The 20716-nt window shown below is 49.2% G+C and overlaps 1 protein-coding gene across 6 annotated transcripts in view; it reads left to right on the top strand.

The window, feature by feature from the left end:
* LOC109871531 (histone-lysine N-methyltransferase 2C) overlaps nucleotides 1–20716 on the top strand; it is a 134579-nt gene that overhangs the window by 74945 nt on the left and 38918 nt on the right. For 4 of the 6 annotated variants that reach the window (XM_031807281.1, XM_031807279.1, XM_031807283.1 and 1 more), the window contains 15 exons: nucleotides 5258–5374; nucleotides 6013–6138; nucleotides 6298–6428; nucleotides 9235–9448; nucleotides 9560–9652; nucleotides 11256–11303; nucleotides 12854–12988; nucleotides 13110–13142; nucleotides 13314–13445; nucleotides 16178–16328; nucleotides 16562–16815; nucleotides 16961–17034; nucleotides 17394–17627; nucleotides 17889–19883; nucleotides 20127–20413. In XM_031807281.1, the coding sequence (XP_031663141.1) occupies nucleotides 5258–5374; nucleotides 6013–6138; nucleotides 6298–6428; nucleotides 9235–9448; nucleotides 9560–9652; nucleotides 11256–11303; nucleotides 12854–12988; nucleotides 13110–13142; nucleotides 13314–13445; nucleotides 16178–16328; nucleotides 16562–16815; nucleotides 16961–17034; nucleotides 17394–17627; nucleotides 17889–19883; nucleotides 20127–20413 (4024 nt within the window). The remainder of the gene's footprint in view (nucleotides 1–5257; nucleotides 5375–6012; nucleotides 6139–6297; nucleotides 6429–9234; nucleotides 9449–9559; nucleotides 9653–11255; nucleotides 11304–12853; nucleotides 12989–13109; nucleotides 13143–13313; nucleotides 13446–16177; nucleotides 16329–16561; nucleotides 16816–16960; nucleotides 17035–17393; nucleotides 17628–17888; nucleotides 19884–20126; nucleotides 20414–20716) is intronic. The other 2 variants (XM_031807282.1, XM_031807280.1) reach the window with 2 other exon arrangements.

Genomic DNA, 20716 nt, shown 5'->3' with positions numbered 1-20716 from the left:
GCGCTCTCTCTCTCTGTGTGGCGCGCTCTCTCTCTCTGTGTGGCGCGCTCTCTTCTTCTGTGTGGCGCGCTCTCTCTCTCTGTGTGGCGCGCTCTCTCTCTCTGTGTGGCGCGCTCTCTCTCTCTGTGTGGCGCGCTCTCTCTCTCTGTGTGGCGCGCTCTCTCTCTCTGTGTGGCGCGCTCTCTCTCTCTGTGTGGCGCGCTCTCTCTCTCTGTGGGCGCGCTCTCTCTCTCTGTGGCGCGCTCTCTCTCTCTGTGTGGCGCGCTCTCTCTCTCTGTGTGGGCGCTCTCTATCTCTGTGTGTGGCGCGCTCTCTCTCTCTGTGTGGCGCGCTCTCTCTCTCTGTGTGGCGCGCTCCCTCTCTCTGTGTGGCGCGCTCCCTCTCTCTGTGTGGCGCGCTCTCTCTCTCACTGTGTGGCGCGCTCTCTCTCTCTCTGTGTGGCGCGCTCTCTCTCTCTCTGGTGTGGCGGCTCTCTCTCTCTCTGTGTGGCGCGCTCTCTCTCTCTCTGTGTGGCGCTCTCTCTCTCTCTCTCTCTCTCTCTCTGTGGCGCTCTCTCTCTCTCTCTCTGTGGCGCTCTCTCTCTCTCTCTCTCTCTCTGTGTGGCTCTCTCTCTCTCTCTCTCTGTGTGGCGCTCTCTCTCTCTCTCTCTCTCTCTCTGTGTGGCGCGCTCTCTTCTCTCTCTCTGTGTGGCGCTCTCTCTCTCTCTCTGTGTGGCGCTCTCTCTCTCTCTCTCTGTGTGGCGCGCGCTCTCTCTCTCTCTCTCTGTGTGGCGCGCTCTCTCTCTCTCTCTCTCTCTCTCTCTCTCTCTCTCTCTCTCTTCTCTCTCTGTGTGGCGCTCTCTCTCTCTCTGTGTGGCGCTCTCTCTCTCTCTCTGTGTGGCGCTCTCTCTCTCTCTCTTTCTGTGTGTGGCTCTCTCTCTCTCTTTCTGTGTGTGGCGCTCTCTCTCTCTTTCTGTGTGGCGCTCTCTCTCTCTTTCTGTGTGTGGCGCTCTCTCTCTCTCTTCTGTGTGTGGCGCCTCTCTCTCTCTTTCTGTGTTGTGTGGCGCTCTCTCTCTCTCTTTCTGTTGTGTGGCGCTCTCTCTCTCTCTTTCTGTGTTTGGCGCTCTCTCTCTCTCTCTGCTGTGTTGGCGCTCTCTCTCTCTCTCTCTCTCTCGCTCTCTCTCTCTCTCTCTCTCTCTCTCTCTCTCTCTCTCTCTCTCTCTCTCTCTGTGTGGCTCTCTCTCTCTCTGTGTGGCTCTCTCTCTCTGCTCTCTGTGGCGCTCTCTCTCTCTCTCTCTCTCTGTGGCGCTCTCTCTCTCTCTTTCTGTGTGTGGCGCTCTCTCTCTCTCTCTCTGTGTGTGCGCTCTCTCTCTCTCTCTCTGTGTGTGGCGCTCTCTCTCTCTCTCTCTGTGTGTGGCTCTCTCTCTCTCTCTGTGTGTGGCTCTCTCTCTCTCTTTCTGTGTGTGGCTCTCTCTCTCTCTGTGTGTGGCGCTCTCTCCTCTCTCTCTCTCTCTCTTTCTCTCTGTGTGGCTCTCTCTCTCTCTCTCTCTCTCTCTCTCTCTCTCTCTCTCTGTGGCTCTCTCTCTCTCTCTCTCTCTCTCTCTCTCTCTCTCTCTGTGTGGCTCTCTCTCTCTCTCTGTGGCTCTCTCTCTGTGTGGCACTCTCTCTTGTGTGGCGCTCTCTCTCTGTGTGGCGCTCTCTCTCTGTGTGGCGCTCTCTCTCTGTGTGGCGCTCTCTCTTGTGTGGCGCTCTCTCTCTGTGTGGCGCTCTCTCTCTGTGTGGCGCTCTCTCTCTGTGTGGCGCTCTCTCTCTGTGTGGCGCTCTCTCTCTGTGTGGCGCTCTCTCTCTGTGTGGCGCTCTCTCTCTGTGTGTGCGCTCTCTCTCTGTGTGGCGCGCGCTCTCTCTCTGTGTGGCGCGCGCTCTCTCTCTGTGTGGCGCGCGCTCTCTCTCTGTGTGGCGCGCGCTCTCTCTCTGTTGTGGCGCGCGCTCTCTCTCTGTGTGGCGCGCGCTCTCTCTCTGTGTGCCGCGCGCTCTCTCTCTGTGTGGCGCGCGCTCTCTCTCTCTCTGTGTGGCGCGCTCTCGCTCTCTCTCGTGTTGGCGCGCTCTCGCTCTCTCTCTCTCTGTGTGGCGCGCACTCTCTCTCTGTGTGGCGCGCTCTCTCTCTGTGGCGCGCTCTCTCTGTGTAGCGCGCTCTCTCTCTGTGTGGCGCGCTCTCTCTCTCTCTCTCTCTCTCTCTGTGTGGCGCGCTGTCTCTCTGTGTGGCGCGCTCTCTCTCTCTCTGTGTGGCGCGCTCTCTCTCTCTCTGTGTGGCGCGCTCTCTCTCTCTCTGTGTGGCGCGCTCTCTCTCTCTGTGGCGCGCTCCCTCTCTCTCTGTGTGGCGCGCTCTCTCTCTCTGTGGCGCTCTCTCTCTCTCTTTCTGTGTTGTGGCGCTCTCTCTCTCTCTCTCTGTGTGTGGCGCTCTCTCTCTCTCTCTCTGTGTGTGGCGCTCTCTCTCTCTCTCTCTGTGTGTGGCTCTCTCTCTCTCTCTGTGTGTGGCGCTCTCTCTCTCTCTCTCTTTCTGTGTGTGGCTCTCTCTCTCTCTTTCTGTGTGTGGCGCTCTCTCTCTCTCTTTCTGTGTGTGCGCTCTCTCTCTCTCTGTGTGGCGCTCTCTCTCTCTCTCGCTCTCTCTCTCTCTCTCTCTCTCTGTGGATCTCTCTCTCTCTCTCTCTCTCTCTGTGTGGCTCTCTCTCTCTCTGTGTGGCTCTCTCTCTCTCTCTGTGTGGCGCTCTCTCTGTGTGTGGCGCGCTCTCTCTCTGTGTGGCGCGCTCTCTCTCTCTGTGTGCCGCCGCTCTCTCTCTCTGTGGCGCGCTCTCCTCTCTGTGGCCGCTCTCTCTCTCTGTGGCGCGCTCTTCTCTCTCGTGTGGCGCGCTCTCTTCTCTGTGTGGCGCTTCTCCTCTCTCTTGTGTGGCGCCCTCTCTCTGTGTGGCGGCTCTCTCTCTGCCGCTCTCTCTCTCTGTGTGGCCGGCGCTCTCTCTCTCTCTGGTGGTGGCGCTCTCTCTCTCTCTCTGTGTGGCGCGCTCTCTCTCTCTCTGTGTGGTCGCGCTCTTCTCTCTTCTCTGTGTGGCACGCTCTCTCATCTGTGTGGCACGGCTCTCTCTCTCTCTGTGTGGCGGCGCTCTCTCTTTCGTGTGCGCGCGCTCGTCTCTCTGTGTGGGCGCGCTCTCTCTGATGTGGCGCGCTCTCTCTCTTGGTGGCGCGCTCTACTGGCCCTCTTGGGGCCGCTCTATCTCTCTGTGTGGCGCGCTCTATCTCTCTGTGTGGCGCGCTCTATCTCTCTGTGTGGCGCGCTCTATCTCTCTGTGTGGCGCGCTCTATCTCTCTGTGTGGCGCGCTCTATCTCTCTGTGTGGCGCGCTCTATCTCTCTGTGTGGCGCGCTCTATCTCTCTGTGTGGCGCGCTCTATCTCTCTGTGTGGCGCGCTCTATCTCTCTGTGTGGCGCGCTCTATCTCTCTGTGTGGCGCGCTCTATCTCTCTGTGTGGCGCGCTCTATCTCTCTGTGTGGCGCGCTCTATCTCTCTGTGTGGCGCGCTCTATCTCTCTGTGTGGCGCGCTCTATCTCTCTTGTGTGGCGCGCTCTATCTCTCTGTGTGGCGCGCTCTATCTCTCTGTGTGGCGCGCTCTATCTCTCTGTGTGGCCGCGCTCTATCTCTCTGTGTGGCGCGCTCTATCTCTCTGTGTGGCGCGCTCTATCTCTCTGTGTGGCGCGCTCTATCTCTCTGTGTGGCGCGCTCTATCTCTCTGTGTGGCGCGCTCTATCTCTCTGTGTGGCGCGCTCTATCTCTCTGTGTGGCGCGCTCTATCTCTCTGTGTGGCGCGCTCTATCGCTCTGTGTGGCGCGCTCTATCGCTCTGTGTGGCGCGCTCTATCGCCTGTGTGGCGCGCTCTACGCTCTGTGTGCGCGCTCTATCGCTCTGTGTGGCGCGCTCTATCGCTCTGTGTGGCGCGCTCTATCCGCCTCTGCTGTGGGCGCGCTCTATCGCTCTGTGTGGCGCGCTCTATTCGCTCTGTGTGGCGCGCTCTCTCTCGCTCTGTGTGGCGCGCTCTCTCTCGCTCTCTCTCTGTGTGGGCCGCTTCTCTCGATCTCTCTCTGTGTGGCGCGCTCTCTCTCTCTCTCTCTGTGTGGGCGGCTCTCTCTCTCTCTGTGTGGCGCGCTCTCTCTCTCTCTGTGTGGCGCGCTCTCTCTCTCTCTGTGTGGCGCGCTCTCTCTCTCTCTGTGTGGCGCGCTCTCTCTCTCTTGTGTGGCGCGCTCTCTCTCTCTCTGATTGTGGCGCGCTCTCTCTCTCTCTGTGTGGCGCGCTCTCTCTCTCTCTGTGTGGCGCGCTCTCTCTCTCTCTGTGTGGCGCGCTCTCTCTCTCTCTGTGTGGCGCGCTCTCTCTCTCTCTGTGTGGCGCGCTCTCTCTCTCTCTGTGTGGCGCGCTCTCTCTCTCTCTGTGTGGCGCGCTCTCTCTCTCTCTGTGTGGCGCGCTCTCTCTCTCTCTGTGTGGCGCGCTCTCTCTCTCTCTGTGTGGCGCGCTCTCTCTCTCTGTGTGGCGCGCTCTCTCTCTCTGTGTGGCGCGCTCTCTCTCTCTGTGTGGCGCGCTCTATCTCTCCTGTGGCGCGCTCTATCTCTCTCGTGTGGCGCGCTCTCGCTCGTGCGTTGTGCGCGCTCTCTCTCTGTGTGGCGCTCTCGCTCTGGTGGCCGCTCTCGCTCTGTGTGGCGCGCTCTCGCTCTGTGTGGCGCGCTCTCGCTCTGTGTGGCGCGCTCTCGCTCTGTGTGGGCGCGCTCTCGCTCTGTGTGGCGCGCTCTCGCTCTGTGTGGCGCGCTCTCGCTCTGTGTGGCGCGCTCTCGCTCTGTGTGGCGCGCTCTCGCTCTGTGTGGCGCGCTCTCGCTCTGTGTGGCGCGCTCTCGCTCTGTGTGGCGCGCTCTCGCTCTGTGTGGCGCGCTCTGTGTGGCGCGCTCTCTCTGTGTGGCGCTCTCTCTCTGTGGCGCGCTCTCTCTCTGTGGCGCGCTCTCTCTCTGTGGCGCTCTCTCTCTGTGTGGCGCGCGCTCTCTCTCTCTCTGGCGCGCTCTCTCTGTGTGGCGCGCGCTCTCTCTCTCTCTGGCGCGCTCTCTCTGTGTGGCGCGCGCTCTCTCTCTGTGTGGCGCGCTCTCTCTCTCTCTCTGTGTGGCGCGCTCTCTCTTTGTTTCTCTCTCTTTCTGTGTCTGTGTGTCTCACCTCTCTCTCTGTCCCTCCCATTCCTCTCTCTCCCCCACTCACAGATGCAGACCTCTCTCTGGACTGCAAGTCTGACTCGAGCCCAGAGCGAGAGCCAGCAGAAGATGAGTCCAAGGGGGCAGACGGCAGCAAAAAGAGGAAGAGGAAGCCATACCGGCCGGGTAGGGCACCTGATTGGAGGAGACAGCTCCCCTGGAGCTTGAAATGGTGCAGTACGTGCCCAGCGCTCTAGCTTGCCATAGCCCTCAATACACAGCCAGCCAAGCTCAGGGATGACAAGACAAGGCCTCAGAAGGAAAGAAAGAGGGCTTATTCTAGGGGTTATAAATGGTGTTTTCTCTGGCTCCCGAGTGGCGCCGTGGTCTAAGGCACTGCATCTCAGCGCTAGAGGCGTCACTACAGACACCCTGGTTCGAATCCAGGCTGTATCACAACCGGCCGTGATTGGGAGTCCCATAGGGCGGCGCACAATTGGCCCAGCGTCGTCCGGGTTTGGCCGGTGTAGGCCGTCATTGTAAATAACAATTTGTTCTCAACTGATTTGCCTAGTTAAATAATGGTTACATTTAAAAAATATATATGTTTCCTTCTCTAGTGAAAGCATTGAGATATACTCTATGGAAACACCAAGAAAAAAAACGTGTTTTTTGTCCTTCCAACAGTAATTTCATAATAAAACAGATCTTATAGCATTCTAATAAAAAATTACTTGTATTACAATTTGCATACTTTACTTTCTTAGAACCAGCAATCTTACCTTGGCTGTGTGTTGGTTCATTGTTGAATATCTCTTTCTCAGGCATCGGTGGCTTCATGGTGCGCCAGCGGAGCCGTCCAGGCCAGGGCCCAGGCAAGGCCAAACGATCCCTGAGCAGGAAGGATTCTTCTGGCTCGGTCTCTGAACCGCCCACAGGAAAAGAGGAGGGTGAGTTCCACACATCTATGGATGTGTGATCAATTGCTTTTGTCTGAATATCCTATTTCTGCCTCGTGAAAATAAATTGTGGAATAAAATGCCCAAGCATATGCAGATTCTATATTTGAATGGATCAGGTTCTGACCTACTCTTCGGTGCCCACTGCAGGCTGGGGAGAGATGCTGCCTGATACCCCTGTGGATGAGACTCCCCATGGGCCAGATATCCCGGAGAAGATCAAGAAACGCTATAGGAAGAAGAAAACTAAGCTAGAGGAGGCCTTTCCCACCTACTTGCAGGTCAGTCCCACATCTACAGTCCCTTCAAAGTATTCGTACCGCTTGACTTATTCCACATTTTGTGTTACGGCCTGAATTCATAATGGATTAAATCTGTAATGACAAAAGTGAAAACATGTATTTAGAAATGTTTGCACATTTATTGAAAATTAAATACAGATTTTCACCCCTGTATTTAAGTATTTTCACCCCTGAGTCAATACTTAGAAGCACCTTTGACAGCGATTACAGCTTTGAGTTTTTGGGGGGGTAAGTCTCTAAGAGCTTTGCACACCTGGATTGTACAATAGTTGCCCTTTTTTTTTTTATTCTTCAAGCTTTGTCAAGTTGTTTTTTGATCATTTCCGGAGAGCCGTTTTCAAGTCTTGCCATAGATTTTCAAGCCAATTTAAGTAAACTATAAATAGACCACTCGGGAACATTCAATGTTGTCTTGGTAAGCAAATCCAGAGTTTTAGGTTTTGTCCTGCTCAAATGTGAATTTGTCTCCCTTGTTGCCAGTGGTGGAAAAAGTACTACATTTTCAGACTTAAGTGAAAGTAAAGATACCTTAATAGAAAATGACTCAAGTGAAAGTCACCCAGTAAAATACTACTTGAGTAAAAGTCAAAGTATTTGGTTTTTACATATACTTAAGTATCAAAAGTAATTACGAATAATTAAAAATTCCTTATATTAAGCATACCAGACGGCACTATTATTATTTTATACGGGTAGCCAGGGTCACACCAATACTCAGACATTTTAAAAACAAACATTTGTGTTTTGTGAATCCGCCAGATAAGAGGCAGTAGGGATGACCAGGGATGGTCTCTTGAATTGGACCATTTTCTGTCCTGCTAAGCAAAATGTAACATACTTTTGGGTGTTAGGGAAAATGTATGGAGTAAAAAGTACAGAATTTTCTTTAGGAATGTAGTAAAGTAAAAATGGCCAGAAATAGAAATAGTAAAGTACAGAAAGAAAAAAATGGCAAAAAAAAATACTCTAAAGTACTACTTAAGTACTTTAACCACTGCTTGTTGCAAGCAGGATGTATGTTTTGGACAGGTTTCCTTCTTTTCACTCGGTCATTTAGGTTAGTATTGTGGAGTAGCTACAATTTCTTTTTTTTTGTACCTTTTACTTATGTTATTGAACCATCCTCAGTCTTCTCATATCACAACCATTAAACTGTAACTGTTTTAAAATCACCATTGGCCTGGTGAAATCCCTGAGTTGTTTCCTTCCTCTACGTCAACTGAGTATCTGTGTAGTGACTGGGTGTATTGATACACCATCCAAAGTGTGATTATTAACATCACCATGCTCAAAGGGATTTTCAATGTCTGCTTTTTTATTTTTACCAATAAGTGCCCTTTGCGAGGCATTGTAAAACCTACTTGTTGTTGAATCTGTGCTTAAAATTCACGAATCGATTGAGGGACGTTACAGATAATTGTATGTGTGGGGTACAGAGATGGGGTAGTCATTTTAACCGCTATTATTGAACACAGAATGAGTCCATGCAATTTATGCGATTTGTTAAGCACATTTTAAATCCTGAACATATTTAGGCTTGGCATACATAACAAAGGGGTTGTATACTTATTGACGCCATATAATTCCACTTTGAGATTATGGGGTATTGTGTGTAGATCAATCTCAATAGTATCAATAAAAAAATGTAGGCTGTAACAACTAAATGTGGTAAAAGGGGTGTGAATACTTTCTGAAAGAATGGTACGTTAGGGCTGACATTTGTCTCAGGGTTTATGGGATTTGGAAGATGTGTCAGTTTTTTGGTATAACTGAGGGAATATATTTAGCCATGATTCCCTGGCATAGTTGTAAGGTTACAATTAGGCAAAAACACCACTTGGTGCTAGGCACAGTGTTTGGAGTAGAGATTGTCTTGCTGCAACAACAAAAAGCATGTTATTAAGGACCACCGTATGCAGTTAATTGTCAGAATAAGCTGCCAACCTAAATGTCAACCACTTTCTTTGAGGCAACCATTCATAGATGCAGGAGCACCCTGATAGCCTGGAATGTCGTATTGCATCTTCATAAAATGGCGATTTACCTCCCCCAATGGGAGGCATGAGAATACTCAGCATTCTGCCTGACAACAACTTAAAGATAGACCACTGGAGATGGCTAAAGCCCCGTTTGTGTGCTCTCAAAGTGGGAGGGAAGGCCTCCAAGACTTGATCTTAGAGGATAGCTAAAATCCTCTACTCTGATCATCCTTTTGTTTTTGGGTTCAACATACTGTATGTACGCTAGACTACCTCGCTCGCTCTCTCGCTTGCTCGTGCTCCTGCTCTCGCTCGTCTCAAACCCAGAGCTCTGTGTCACCTTGTGTTGGCCAAAACAGATGAGATGTGAGGAGGTGCATTAAGCCATGGGCATCTGTCACTACTGGTCTGTACTCAACAGCAGGAGGGCACAGAGACCAAGGAAAACATAAAGGACTCCCAACACAGAGCACATTGGATTAATTATTGAGTTGGTTAGCTAGGCTTTTAATGTCCCAGCAATGTGGGAGGCTGCAGCAGTCACGTGATGTGTCTGTCCTCTGCGAGATAAAACGTTGCTGATGGGGAGATAGATCCATGTCTATCTACACTGGTAGAGAGGGAGAGAGTCCACTGACGCTAGTAAAAAAAAAAATCTCTATATATTTTAAGTATTTGAAAGGATGGATCATGTCACTGTGCTTGTTGATGAAAGTCCCATGGGGAAGGTGGGAGATAAAGGTTGACTGTTATCCTGAAATATGGTGGGTCTATGGAGAAGTGAGCCGTGTTGTGTGCCTTTCTAGGAGGCGTTCTTCGGTAAGGACTTGCTGGATAAGAGCAAGCAGAGCAGGCAGCAGGCGGTGGAGTCTGGGCTGCTAGAGGAGGGCCAAGCTGGGGTTGGAACCGGGCCCCAGGGGGACAGGAAGCATCCCACCACCAGCATCATGGACCCATCCTCAGATCCCCTGCTCAGTTCCACCTCAGCCTCGTCCAGACCAGACGGACCACCAGGACCACGTATGTACTATGCAGATGGAGGCACGCACGCACGCACACACCACACACACTTGTCCGTTGATCCATACCGTGGTTTCTGACTGTCATGTCTGCATGTCTTCTCATCCACAGAGCCCTCTGAGGAACCTCTAGTGGATCTGTCTGAGGTTCTCAACGCGGATGCAGACCTCCTGAGGATGCTGGGGAAACAGACCGGTGATTCTGGTATGTCACTAATCTTTTTTCATTTTATTTCACCTTTATTTAACCAGGTAGGCCAGTTGAGAACAAGTTCTCATTTACAACTGCGACCTGGCCAAGATAAAGCAAAGCAGTGCAACACAAACAAAAACAGAGTTACACATGGAATAAACAAGCGTACAGTCAATAACAGTAAAAAAAAGACTATATACAGTGTGTGCAAATGGCGTGAGGAGGTAAGGCAATAAATAGGCCATAGTGGCAGAGTAATTACAATTTAGATTAACACTGGAGTGATAGATGAGCAGATGAAGGTGTGTAAGTAGAGACACTGGTGTGCAAAAGAGCAGCAAAGTAAATAAAACATTATGGGGATGAGGTAGGTAGATTGGGTGGGCTATTTACAGATGGACTATGTACAGCTGCAGCGATCGGTAAGCTGCTCAGATAGCAGATGTTTAAAGTTAGTGAGGGAAATGTAAGAATCCAGCTTCAGCGATTTTTGCAATTCGTTCCAGTCACTGGCAGCAGAGAACTGGAAGGGAAGGCGGCCAAAGGACATGTTGGCTTTGGGGATGACCAGTGAGATATACTCGCTGGAGCGCATGCTACGGGTGGGTGTTGTTATCATGACCAGTGAGCTGAGATAAGGCGGAGCTTTACCTAGCATAGACTTATAGATGACCTGGAGCCAATGGGTCTTGCGACGAATATGTAGCAAGGGCTAGCCAACTAGAGCATACAGGTCGCAATGGTGGGTAGTATCAGGGGCTTTGGTAACAAAACGGATGGCACTGTGATAGACTACATCCAATTTGCTAAGTAGAGTATTGGAAGCTATTTTGTAAATGACATCGCCGAATTCGAGGATCGGTAGGATAGTCAGTTTTACTAGGGTAAGTTTGGCGTCGTGAGTGAAGGATGCTTTGTTGCGAAATTGGAAGCCGGTTGTAGATTTGATTTTGGATTGGAGATGTTTGATATGAGTCTGGAAGGAGAGTTTACAGTATAACCAGACACCTAGATATTTGTAGTTATCCCTGTATTCTAGGTCGGAACCGTCCAGGGTGGTGATGCTAGTCGGGCAGGCGGGTGCGGGCAGCGAACGGTTGAAAAGCATGCATTTGGTTTTACTAGCGTTTTAAGAGCAGTTGGAGGCCACGGAAGGAGTGTTGTATGGCATTGAAGCTTGTTTGGAGTTTAGTTAACAATGTCCAAAGAAGGGCCAGATGTATACAGAATGGTGTCGTCTGAGTCGAGGTGGATCAAAGAATCACCCGTAGCAAGAGCGACATCGTTGATGTATACGTCTCTGAGGCTGTCATAGTGGGTAGAGTTTACTGCCAGCATGAGAAGTCTTGCTGTCTGTCTATTCAAAATGGCTTTTCCAAGGATTAGGGTAAGGATAAATTCTCACGAATTTATCCTTACCTCCACTACATTTTTATTCAGCACATATTTGTCACATATTTTTCAAAATTATTTTATTCCTTTTTAAGTTGTTTTATCTTTTATTTGTTTCAAGTGTGTTTTATTCATTTATTTCCAGTTTGATTTGCTTGCTCTGTCTCCAGTATTCTGTTTTATTCACTCATCTTGTGTCTTGGTTTCGGTTCCATTCCTGCAGGTCTTGATTTTTGCCCTTTCCAGGTCGACTCCTCACCTCCTCCTTTTGGTAAGGGCCTCCATAGCCTTAATAGCAATAGTACATTCTCTTTGAGTTACTGTGTGCGCCTGTGCTCTCTGACCCTCTCACGCTACATTTCACCTGGTCTACAATGGCCTCTCACACAAAAGGTTTTCCAATCCTTTGTTTGGTTACAGTTCTGTTTGTGAAGTACAAATTCAAGTCTAATTGACAAACGCTAAAGTTATTCAAATTGTCACCAAAACAAATGGTCAAGGACAGAAACATAGCAATTTAGAGGCAGATTATTTGGAGAGAGTGAGAGGCCTTGGTGAGTGGCCTTGCATTTTGTGGTGACAGCGAATGTCTCCGTCTCTCTCGTCCCTGTTCGGTGATTGGTGAAGAATAGGTTCTTAGCAACTCCACTGAGGCCAATACAATTCTGCATCCTTGGTTCTTTCTCAGTAATCACTACTTTTATGTAACTTAAAATGCACTTAGTATTTCTTCACCTCAAAAAAAAAAAGCCTTGGTGGCTAATAGTTCGCAGCAGTCGTCCTGACGTTGATGGATGGATGGTTGTAATGTGTTTCTTGGGGAGTAGATTAGATGTGAGTAGATGTATACCATAATTTCTGGACTATTAAGGGCACCTGAATATAAACCGCACCCACTGACTTAAAAAAAGATATATATGTATTTTGTACATAAATAAGCCGCATATGTCTAAGCCGCAGGTGCCTACCGGTACATTGAAACAAATGAACTTTACACAGCCTTTAAACGAAACACGGCTTGTAACAATTTTTGGTTGTTGAAAAATAGCAGTAAACAGTAGCCTACCAAGAAAGTCATTGGTCACTATCTTCCTCCTCCTGTGCACTGAAACCACTGAAGTCATCTCCTTCGGTGTTGGAGTTGAATAGCCTCAGAATTGCTTCATCCGATGTTGGATCGCTGCCCTCTTCAACACGCAGCAGTCCAGCCTTTCGAAACCCGTTGATGATAGTGGATTTTTTGACAATGCTCCACGCTGTCAGCAGCTCTTTCCTTTTCCAACAGCCAGATCGATCACCTTCAACTTGAAAGCTGCATCATATGCATTTCTCCGTGTCTTTGCCATGATGAGGGTGACAAAATGACTACCGTAATCAGAATGATGGGAAGTTTGAGCACGCTCGATTTACGTCACATTATGTGACGGTGCTCAGTTTTTTGGTGGCATGAATCTTGTGAAAGCGGGAAAAATCCATAAATTAGCTGCGTCATTGTATAAACCGCAAGGTTCAAAGCGTGGGAAAAAAGTAGAGGCTTATAGTCCGGAAATTACGGTAGTAGATTTAAAGATTCATCTCAAAATATAGTCATCATGAGTAATTCTGCTAAGCGTGCACCGTTGCTTATTATCTTCATTTAATTTGCACACAATGTAGATATCCCCCCTAATTCAAATGAGTCGCAAAGCTTATTAGCCAGATAACGTTCTGATTGTGTCTAGCTTTTAAGTGAGTGGACCATGCATTGTTTTTGATGTGTATTTTTGCTTGTGTGTGTCTCTGTGTGTGTGTGTGTGTGTCTCTCTGTGTGTGCTTTCTCAGCTGGTCTGGACATTGGGCCCTTGACAGACCGCTCCCCAGCGCGTGCCCATTCTCAGTCCGGCCGCCGGACTCCCCGTACGCTCCCAGATGAACATCTGGACGGGATCTTCAGCCCAGAGCTGGAGATGGCTGATGGTCAGTACAAGACCTGGTGGTCAACACGTCTGTATTTTAGCCCCTTCATATTCAATTCACTGCTTGGTATAACTCTGATCAGATGAATAATCTGTGTCATTTCTTTTTCTTCTGGCATCAGAATCGATTCTCAGCAAACTATACAAAATACCAGGTTGGTTATTACTCTTTTTTTAATTGTATTTTTTTAAACCACTGTATATCGTTTCCCTCATTCAGAGAACCAGGGTTATACAGAACTGAACATTACTGTTGTCTGTCTATCAGTTTTAACTCTACTGTCTGTATTAGTGTTAATGACTGTCTCTGTTGCTGTGCCCTGTAGAGCTGGAAGGGAAGGACGTGGAGGACCTCTTCACTGCCGTCCTGAGCCCCAGCACCAGCCATCCACCACAGATGCCTCAACCCCACGGCCCACCTGGGGAACCAGGAACCAGCCTGGTACACCCTCACGCAGGTATGACTCTCCTCAGGGTCCTGTAGCAGATACTGGCAGTATTTCGCTCTCCTCTGACGTTTTGATAAGACTAGGGCTGTTACGGGGATGTATTACTACCACACCAGCATTCACAAGTCATGACCACAGTCAAATGCCATGTGACCGTTTAGTCGCGGCTTCTCCAACACTGTGCTCTGATGCCGCTGATGTTCATTAGTAGCCCACAAAACTTGCTGAATGACAGTGGCTAATGGCCTGGTACTCTGCTCTCTATTTTTCCTCTAATCATTCTGAATCCAATCCAATCAAACACGTCATGAGAGCCCATGAGCTCATGTTACGCAACATTTATGTAGGCTATGCAAGAACGCAGTTTTGATGGCCTCTATTAAAAAGAGTAGAATCCCATCAGCTTTCTATAGGCTAGGGCTGGGCGATAAGTCAATATCAATAATTATCGAGGTAATTACTTCCCTCAATAACGATATAAAAACGCTTAGATTCATTTTCGATAATGCCGATATAGAATCATTCGGTACAGCAGTCCATTTCACTTCTGACGCAGCAGGAACATGCGTAGAAGTGACAATATGCACATGGAGAGGTATACGCCCACTAAACACCTCGAGTGATGGAGTAGCTACTATTAACCAGGACAAATGAGTGATGTAGGCGAAAACGGGGGCAGTGATAGCCATGGAGAAGGAGCAGCTTCCAACAAAGAAATTATTGATAAAAAGGGTTCAACTGTTTCAGTAATTTGGAAGTGGTTTGGCTTTTTGAAGTTCGACAAAGAACAGAGCAATGTTCGGTGCAAATTGTGCCGTAGGCAGGTGACTACGAAGTCTGGTAATACGATAAAACCTTTTTCAACATCTGAAGCCAAATCACTCTTTGGAACATGCAGGAAGTTTGAGTTTGCGCCACGGTATTGATCAACGTCCGTCAAGCACCAGCCAAACTAGGGATGTTTGCCCGACGCAGTCAACACTGACAGCGTTTATGCCCTACAAACAAACATCGAAAAGACAGACATCACAAATGCTATTATGTATTGCATTGCTAAGGACGTGCTATCAATTAGCACAGTCGAAAAGGAAGGTTTCAAGAGGCTTATCAATTTAATAGACGCCAGGTACGTGCTCCCTGGCCGCAAACATGGAACAATTTTCCTTAGTCTAATTTTATGTGTAGCTCACATAATAAAATAAAAAAATTTAACCTTTATTTAACTAGGCAAGTCGGTTAAGAACAACTTATTTACAATGATGGCCTATCAGGGAACAGTGGGTTAACTGCCTTGTTCAGGGTTAGAACAACAGAGTTTTACCTTGTCAGCTCAGGGATTTCGGTTACTGACCCAACACTTTAACCACTAGGCTACCTGCCTGGTTTGTTTAGGCATACTGGAGTCTGAAGCAGATATGCACCTTTTAAACATTATTTGATTAATATCGTGATAATTATCATTATTGAATGTAAAAATAAAAAAAATGAAATATTGTGATAATTGATTCGCCATATCTCCCAGCCCTAGCTAGGCCTACTATATTTATTTCTCAACTTTCCTAATATTAGCACATTGCTTCTCTACAACAGGAGTATAGTATCAAAGCACAAGGTGAGACCCAGATGCAGACACAGGAGGCAGATGATTGAAGTCTTACAATGTTTATTCATCCAAAAGGAGTAGGCAAGAGAATGGTCATGGACAGGCAAAAAGGTCAAAACCAGATCAGAGTCCTGGAGGTACAGACTGGCAGACAGGCTCTCATGGTCAAGGCAGGCTCTCATGGTCAGGCAGGCGGGTTCAAAGTACAGAAACAGACAAGGGTCAGAACCGGGAGGACGAAAAAAAGGAGAATGCAAAAAGCAGAAGAACAAGAAAAACGCTGGTTGACTTGGAAACATACAAGACAAACTGGCACAGAGAGACAGGAAACACAGGGATAAATACACCACGTGACTGGGTACTACTGGTAAGCTTCATAATGAAAAATGCTGTGACAGGTGAAATGAGAACGTGATCTCCTAACATATTGCAAAAGTTGACTGCTGTTATTTGCTTAAAAAAATAACTACAAATATTCGAATGTATAAATAAATCAAGGAAATAGTTTCAACGGTATTGAAAAAAACATCCCATGGCTATTTCCAAATATCCCAGTGTACTGGTATATACGATATACAGCTCAAGCCTAGTGTGCACTCCTTCTGAAATCATTTGGGGAATATATCCTTTCTATTTTATTCAGCTTTGTTCAATTGTATTCTTCATACTATAAAATAATTCCACGGAATCCTAAACAAATTCTAAACAAATCTTCTCTGCTAAATTAACTTGTGTAGCCCACAGCCATATGGCATAGCCAGATCAGGGCCTAACATAAGGACAAGTCAGAGTATGCTATTCTGTTCTTCTGAAATAGGCAACATTTTCTTTAGACCTGTCTAAAAGAAATAATGGATTTATTGTGATGGTGTAGGTTATATTACAAGGCTATATTAAATTAATTGTGGGCCTTGCCCAGTCATGTGAAATCCATTGTTTAGGGCGTCATTTATTTATTTAGACTGATTTCCTTATTTTCTGTGTTCCTCAATACTGTTAGCCCGATGAGCTAAAGCCTAGGCATTAGTTCAGAGCGCAAATGCAAGTCTTCATGTTTCAGAAGAGGTTGCTCATCACACAAACATTGTTTTCCTACAGTAATGCAGTCCCTTTGATATAATCCTGTTTTTGCATACAGGGAATGCCATGTTTCCACGGATGCCAATGATGAACGGGCTGATGGGACCTAACCAACGATTCCCTCTGAATCCGTCCAATCCCGGAGCAGGACCCTGTATCCCAGACAATTTCTCTCCCCTCCACCGCATGCCTTTTACTGACAATCCAAGGTACTAACTGCAAATCTTACCTTGCTGTGGAAACCACATAATTATCTGACAAACTGTATTGAACGTTAAGTCATCTCCATACAAACTACTCGGTTTAACCAAATCAAATTGCAAACTTTGTTAGTGACTAGTTACCGTAGGGAGCTCTAGTTGTCTACAAAACAATGATAATGATGACTACATGTTTTTTTTTGTCTATCACTCAAATCCCTGTACTTGTGTCCTTCCTGCAGGGACAGGAAGTTTAATCAGATGGCCAGAGAGGCGGTGGGTCCGTGGCAGGGGGCTCCTGGTCTTGTTCATGGTGGCCCAGGCCTCACCCCTCCTCCTGGGCCCGGGCCTGAGGGAGGTGAGGCGGAGGCCATGTCCAACGCCCAGAGGAGCACACTGAAGTGGGAGAAGGAGGAGACGCTGGGGGAGCTAGCAACTGTAGCCCCTGTCCTTTACACCAACGTCAACTTCCCCAGCCTTAAGGATGAGTTCCCAGGTGTGTGTGTGTTCCCCAGTCACACCTCTGTGCATATCCAGCAGTTATCATGACTTAATTTACAGTGGAAGATGTCATCAGATGTCCTTTTTGAGCTGCAGTCTGTTTTAGTCATATAAAATGATCTTCTTCCGGCACTCTACAGACTGGTCTACAAGAGTCAAACAGATTGCAAAGCTATGGAGGAAAGCAAGTTCTCAAGACAGGGCCCCATATGTGGTAAGATGCATTTCATTCTGCTTAAATTACTTATTGTCTCTAGTAGACAGACATACATTGAACATGTGAGAATCCTGTGAAGATCTCTGTCTCCCTTAAACTTTAGTCTGATGTGGTATTTATTTTATGAGTCAGACTACTACGTCTTGCCGCTTTAACAGAAGATCCTCAGTTTTCAGTGTTCACCTCAATACAGAACCTGTCATTTCTGGCAGAGGCCATGTTTTAAAATAATGATAAAATAATGACTGAAGAAATCAAATTAAAAACTATTCGTAATCGTCTCCAAAGGTTTCTATGGCACCAGCTGAAATAATTTATTATGTGTGTATTTGTCTGCGACTGATTTTGCTCCGCAGCAAAAGGCAAGGGACAACCGGGCTGCTCTGCGCATCAACAAGGTCCAGATGTCCAACGAGAGTCTGAAGAGGCAGCAGTCGCAGCAGATTCCCCTGTCCCAGCAGCCTCCCGTCTCACTGCAGCTCCCCGACGAGGTGTTTGACCCCAACATACCTCTAGACACAGACTTGCTCTTTAAGGACCCTTTGAAACCCAAAGAGTCAGAGCATGAGCAAGAGTGGAAGTTTAGACAGGTAAGATTGTATTCAGAGAAGTGAGATAGTAGTAGTGTGGCCTGTAGTAGTGTGGCCTGCAGGCAGGTTAGTGTGTGTGAGATGCAACCAGGTGAGATGCAGTTTAGGAAGGCCCCCCCCCCCCCAAAAAAAATACATTAGTCAAATAGTCTCTTTTTTGTCTTTTTGTAATTTAGGCTGCTAAGCAAACATGCATTGCTTGTGAAGCCACTATTTAATTAACTAAACATGTTTTGCCTTTTCATCCTGTTCTTACGACAGCAAATGAGACAGAAAAGCAGGCAGCAAGCCAAGATCGAAGCCACCCAGAAGCTGGAGCAGGTGAAGAACGAGCAGCTGCAGCAGCAGCAACAGCAGTCAGGCAGCCAGTCGGAGGGAGACGGTAACAACAGCGGCAACCAGAGCCCTTCCTCCCAGCACGGCAGCAACGGCAGCATGTCCCCCATGCAGCACAGCACCGGAGGTAAAGAGGGCTTCCTCCGACCTCAACTGCCAGGGACGCCCACCTCAGGGCCCCCCGAAGATGTGTTTCTGCGGCCCCCTCCTCCCCCTCCCTCAGGGGGTTCCTCTCAGCCCCAGTCCCCCCAGGTGTTCTCCCCTGGCTCCTCCGGCTCCAGACCCTCCTCTCCCTGTGACCCTTACGCCAAGATGGTGGGCACCCCCAGGCCTCCAACTCTAGGACCCGGCGCAAGTCGCAGAATGTCCATGGAGTCTGGCAAGTCTCCCACCTCTCTGATGGATCAGCAGGACAGAGGGAGGCTCACATCTCCCGCTCATGAAGCTTTTGGTTCGCCCACGTCCATGAGTAGGGAGATGGATCCCTATGCCAAGCCCCCTGACACCCCCAGGCCTGTTGCTGCGGACATGGACCCCTTCCTAAAGCCTATGGGCCCACCCAGAGTCAACCAGGGTCCTCAGGGGAGGCTCCCGATGGGCTCTCCAGTGCGGGGAGACCCTTACTCCAGACCCATGATCCGCCAAGAGGCCTACCAACGGATGGCTCAAAACAGGATGATCCTGTCAGACCCTTACTCCAGACCTCTGTTAGCTCCCATCCCGGGAAGCAACGAGCAGGGCTCAGTTCCTCAGTCTCTATTCAAGACCCCCATGCCTCCGCCCCAGGCCCAGGACCCCTTCAACAGACCAATGGGACACCTGTCAGACAGAATCTCTCAGCAGGGAGACCCCTACTCTCAGGCCTCTCTTACTCCACGACCCCACGACAGTTTCACCAGTCCACCCAGGATGGCCCAGCACCATCCCCAGGGCCACCCCTTCCCTCAGCCCGGCCCAATAGCACAGTTACCTAACCGAAACCCTTACGCTCATGCTCCCTCTACCCCAAGGCCCGACCACTTCACATATGACCCCTTCGCCCAGCCCCCTGGAAACCCAAGACCCTCTTCAGACCCCTATGCTCAGATGTCAGGTATCACTCGACCCATGAATGACCCCAGTTGCCAACTTCCTGGAAACAGACCGTTCTTTGAGTCCAGCTACGCTCGACCTCCAGGAACCCCTCGCCCACACGACAACTACGGTCAGTCCTCAGACCCTTACTCCCAGCAGCCCAACACTCCTCGCTCTGGCCCTGGCATGAACCAGTTCCCTCACCCACACCCCCAAGCACCTGGTCAGAGGATGTCCCCCGGGCACTCCATGGACCCCTACGCCCAGCAACCTGGTACCCCTCGGCCCCCCATGGGAGAGAGATTCTCCAAGTCCCCAGGCAGCCAGAGGCTAGCCACCATGGATCCCTATGCTAGCCAACCTGGAACCCCCAGGCCTATGAGTGGTGACATGTTCTCCCAGACCACCAGGCCGATGCTGAGTGACCCGTACGCCCAGGCTCCAGGAACCCCCCGGCCAGGGATGGGGCCTGACGGGCTGGGCAGACTGCAGGTGCAGAGGCCTGGTCCCTTGGGGAACCAGCAGGACCATTTCTCCACTCAAGGCGTTAGGCCCCAAGACGCTCCCTTCCCGCACCCTGGGTCACAGACACCAACGCATCACGGTGGGATGGCCGATGATGGATTCTCTCCGTCACCGTCCAGACGTCCCAACCAGACGCCTGTCCATGATCCTTATGAGCAGGCACCCACCCCCCCGTGTCCACAGCCAGCAGAAAGACTGGAGATGAAGGAGCAGCAAGGCCAGGACCCTGGAGGACAGCTGCAAAGACCCTCCCAGATGCCTGGAACCTCCTCTGAGGTTCAGAGTGTCTCCCTGGCCGACAGTGAGGAGAGACTCAGACAGGTACGAGGACTGACACTGTTTTTATTAACTGCTCTTATCTTTATTTTAAGCATTATCTTTCAGAGATTCATTTCATCCGCTTCAGTATTCATTTAAATAAAAAATGTATCCCTTGGCAAGATGGAAGCCATGGTGTTTAATAGCTTATACATTTCTATCACTTTTAATTTTGCAAAGAAATATTCAGTAGAGTTCAGGCGTGAATTATCTAGTTGGAGGTCTGACTACTTGTGTTTTATTTAGCGTCAACGCATCCGAGAGCTGATCCTGAAGCAGCAGCAGCAGAGGAGTGCCATCCGCCAGGAGAACGCTGGTAACATGGCCCCTGGCACCCCTCGACCCTGGCCCCATGAGGGCCACGGACAGCAGTGCGAGATATTCAGTCGGCCCCCTCCACCCTACCCTGGGCCAGGGCCCATGAGGTTCCCTGGACCCTTCCCAGGGGACCAGCGTGGCCCTTTCCCTAATGAGGGCCAGTTCCCCAGAGGACAACATCCTGGGGATCCTAATATCAGACATCAGGGGCCAAGGTTAGTAACTGGAATTACTGTCCTTACAGAGGTTACAGTAAACATGTCGTCCCCCATGAATGATATACCTGTAGAAATATATATATATATAAAAAAAAAAAAAATTTAATCAAAGAATGTCAAGTTCTGTAACTGTGTAATTACATTTCAGTTCATTACTACAGCTTCCGCCTTGTGCCAGTCAGTGTCATTTTGTAAATGCTGGATCTCTAATGGCAAGACAAGTCATTCACCCAAGTTTTGTCAAAATTGTCCCAGTGCTGTCTGAGATATGGACCGATCCACAGTCGTGGGGGACAATAA

This window comes from Oncorhynchus kisutch, linkage group LG27, assembly GCF_002021735.2.
Source record: "Oncorhynchus kisutch isolate 150728-3 linkage group LG27, Okis_V2, whole genome shotgun sequence".
Classification (NCBI taxonomy): domain Eukaryota; kingdom Metazoa; phylum Chordata; class Actinopteri; order Salmoniformes; family Salmonidae; genus Oncorhynchus; species Oncorhynchus kisutch.
This window is presented reverse-complemented; position numbering and strand designations above follow the sequence as displayed.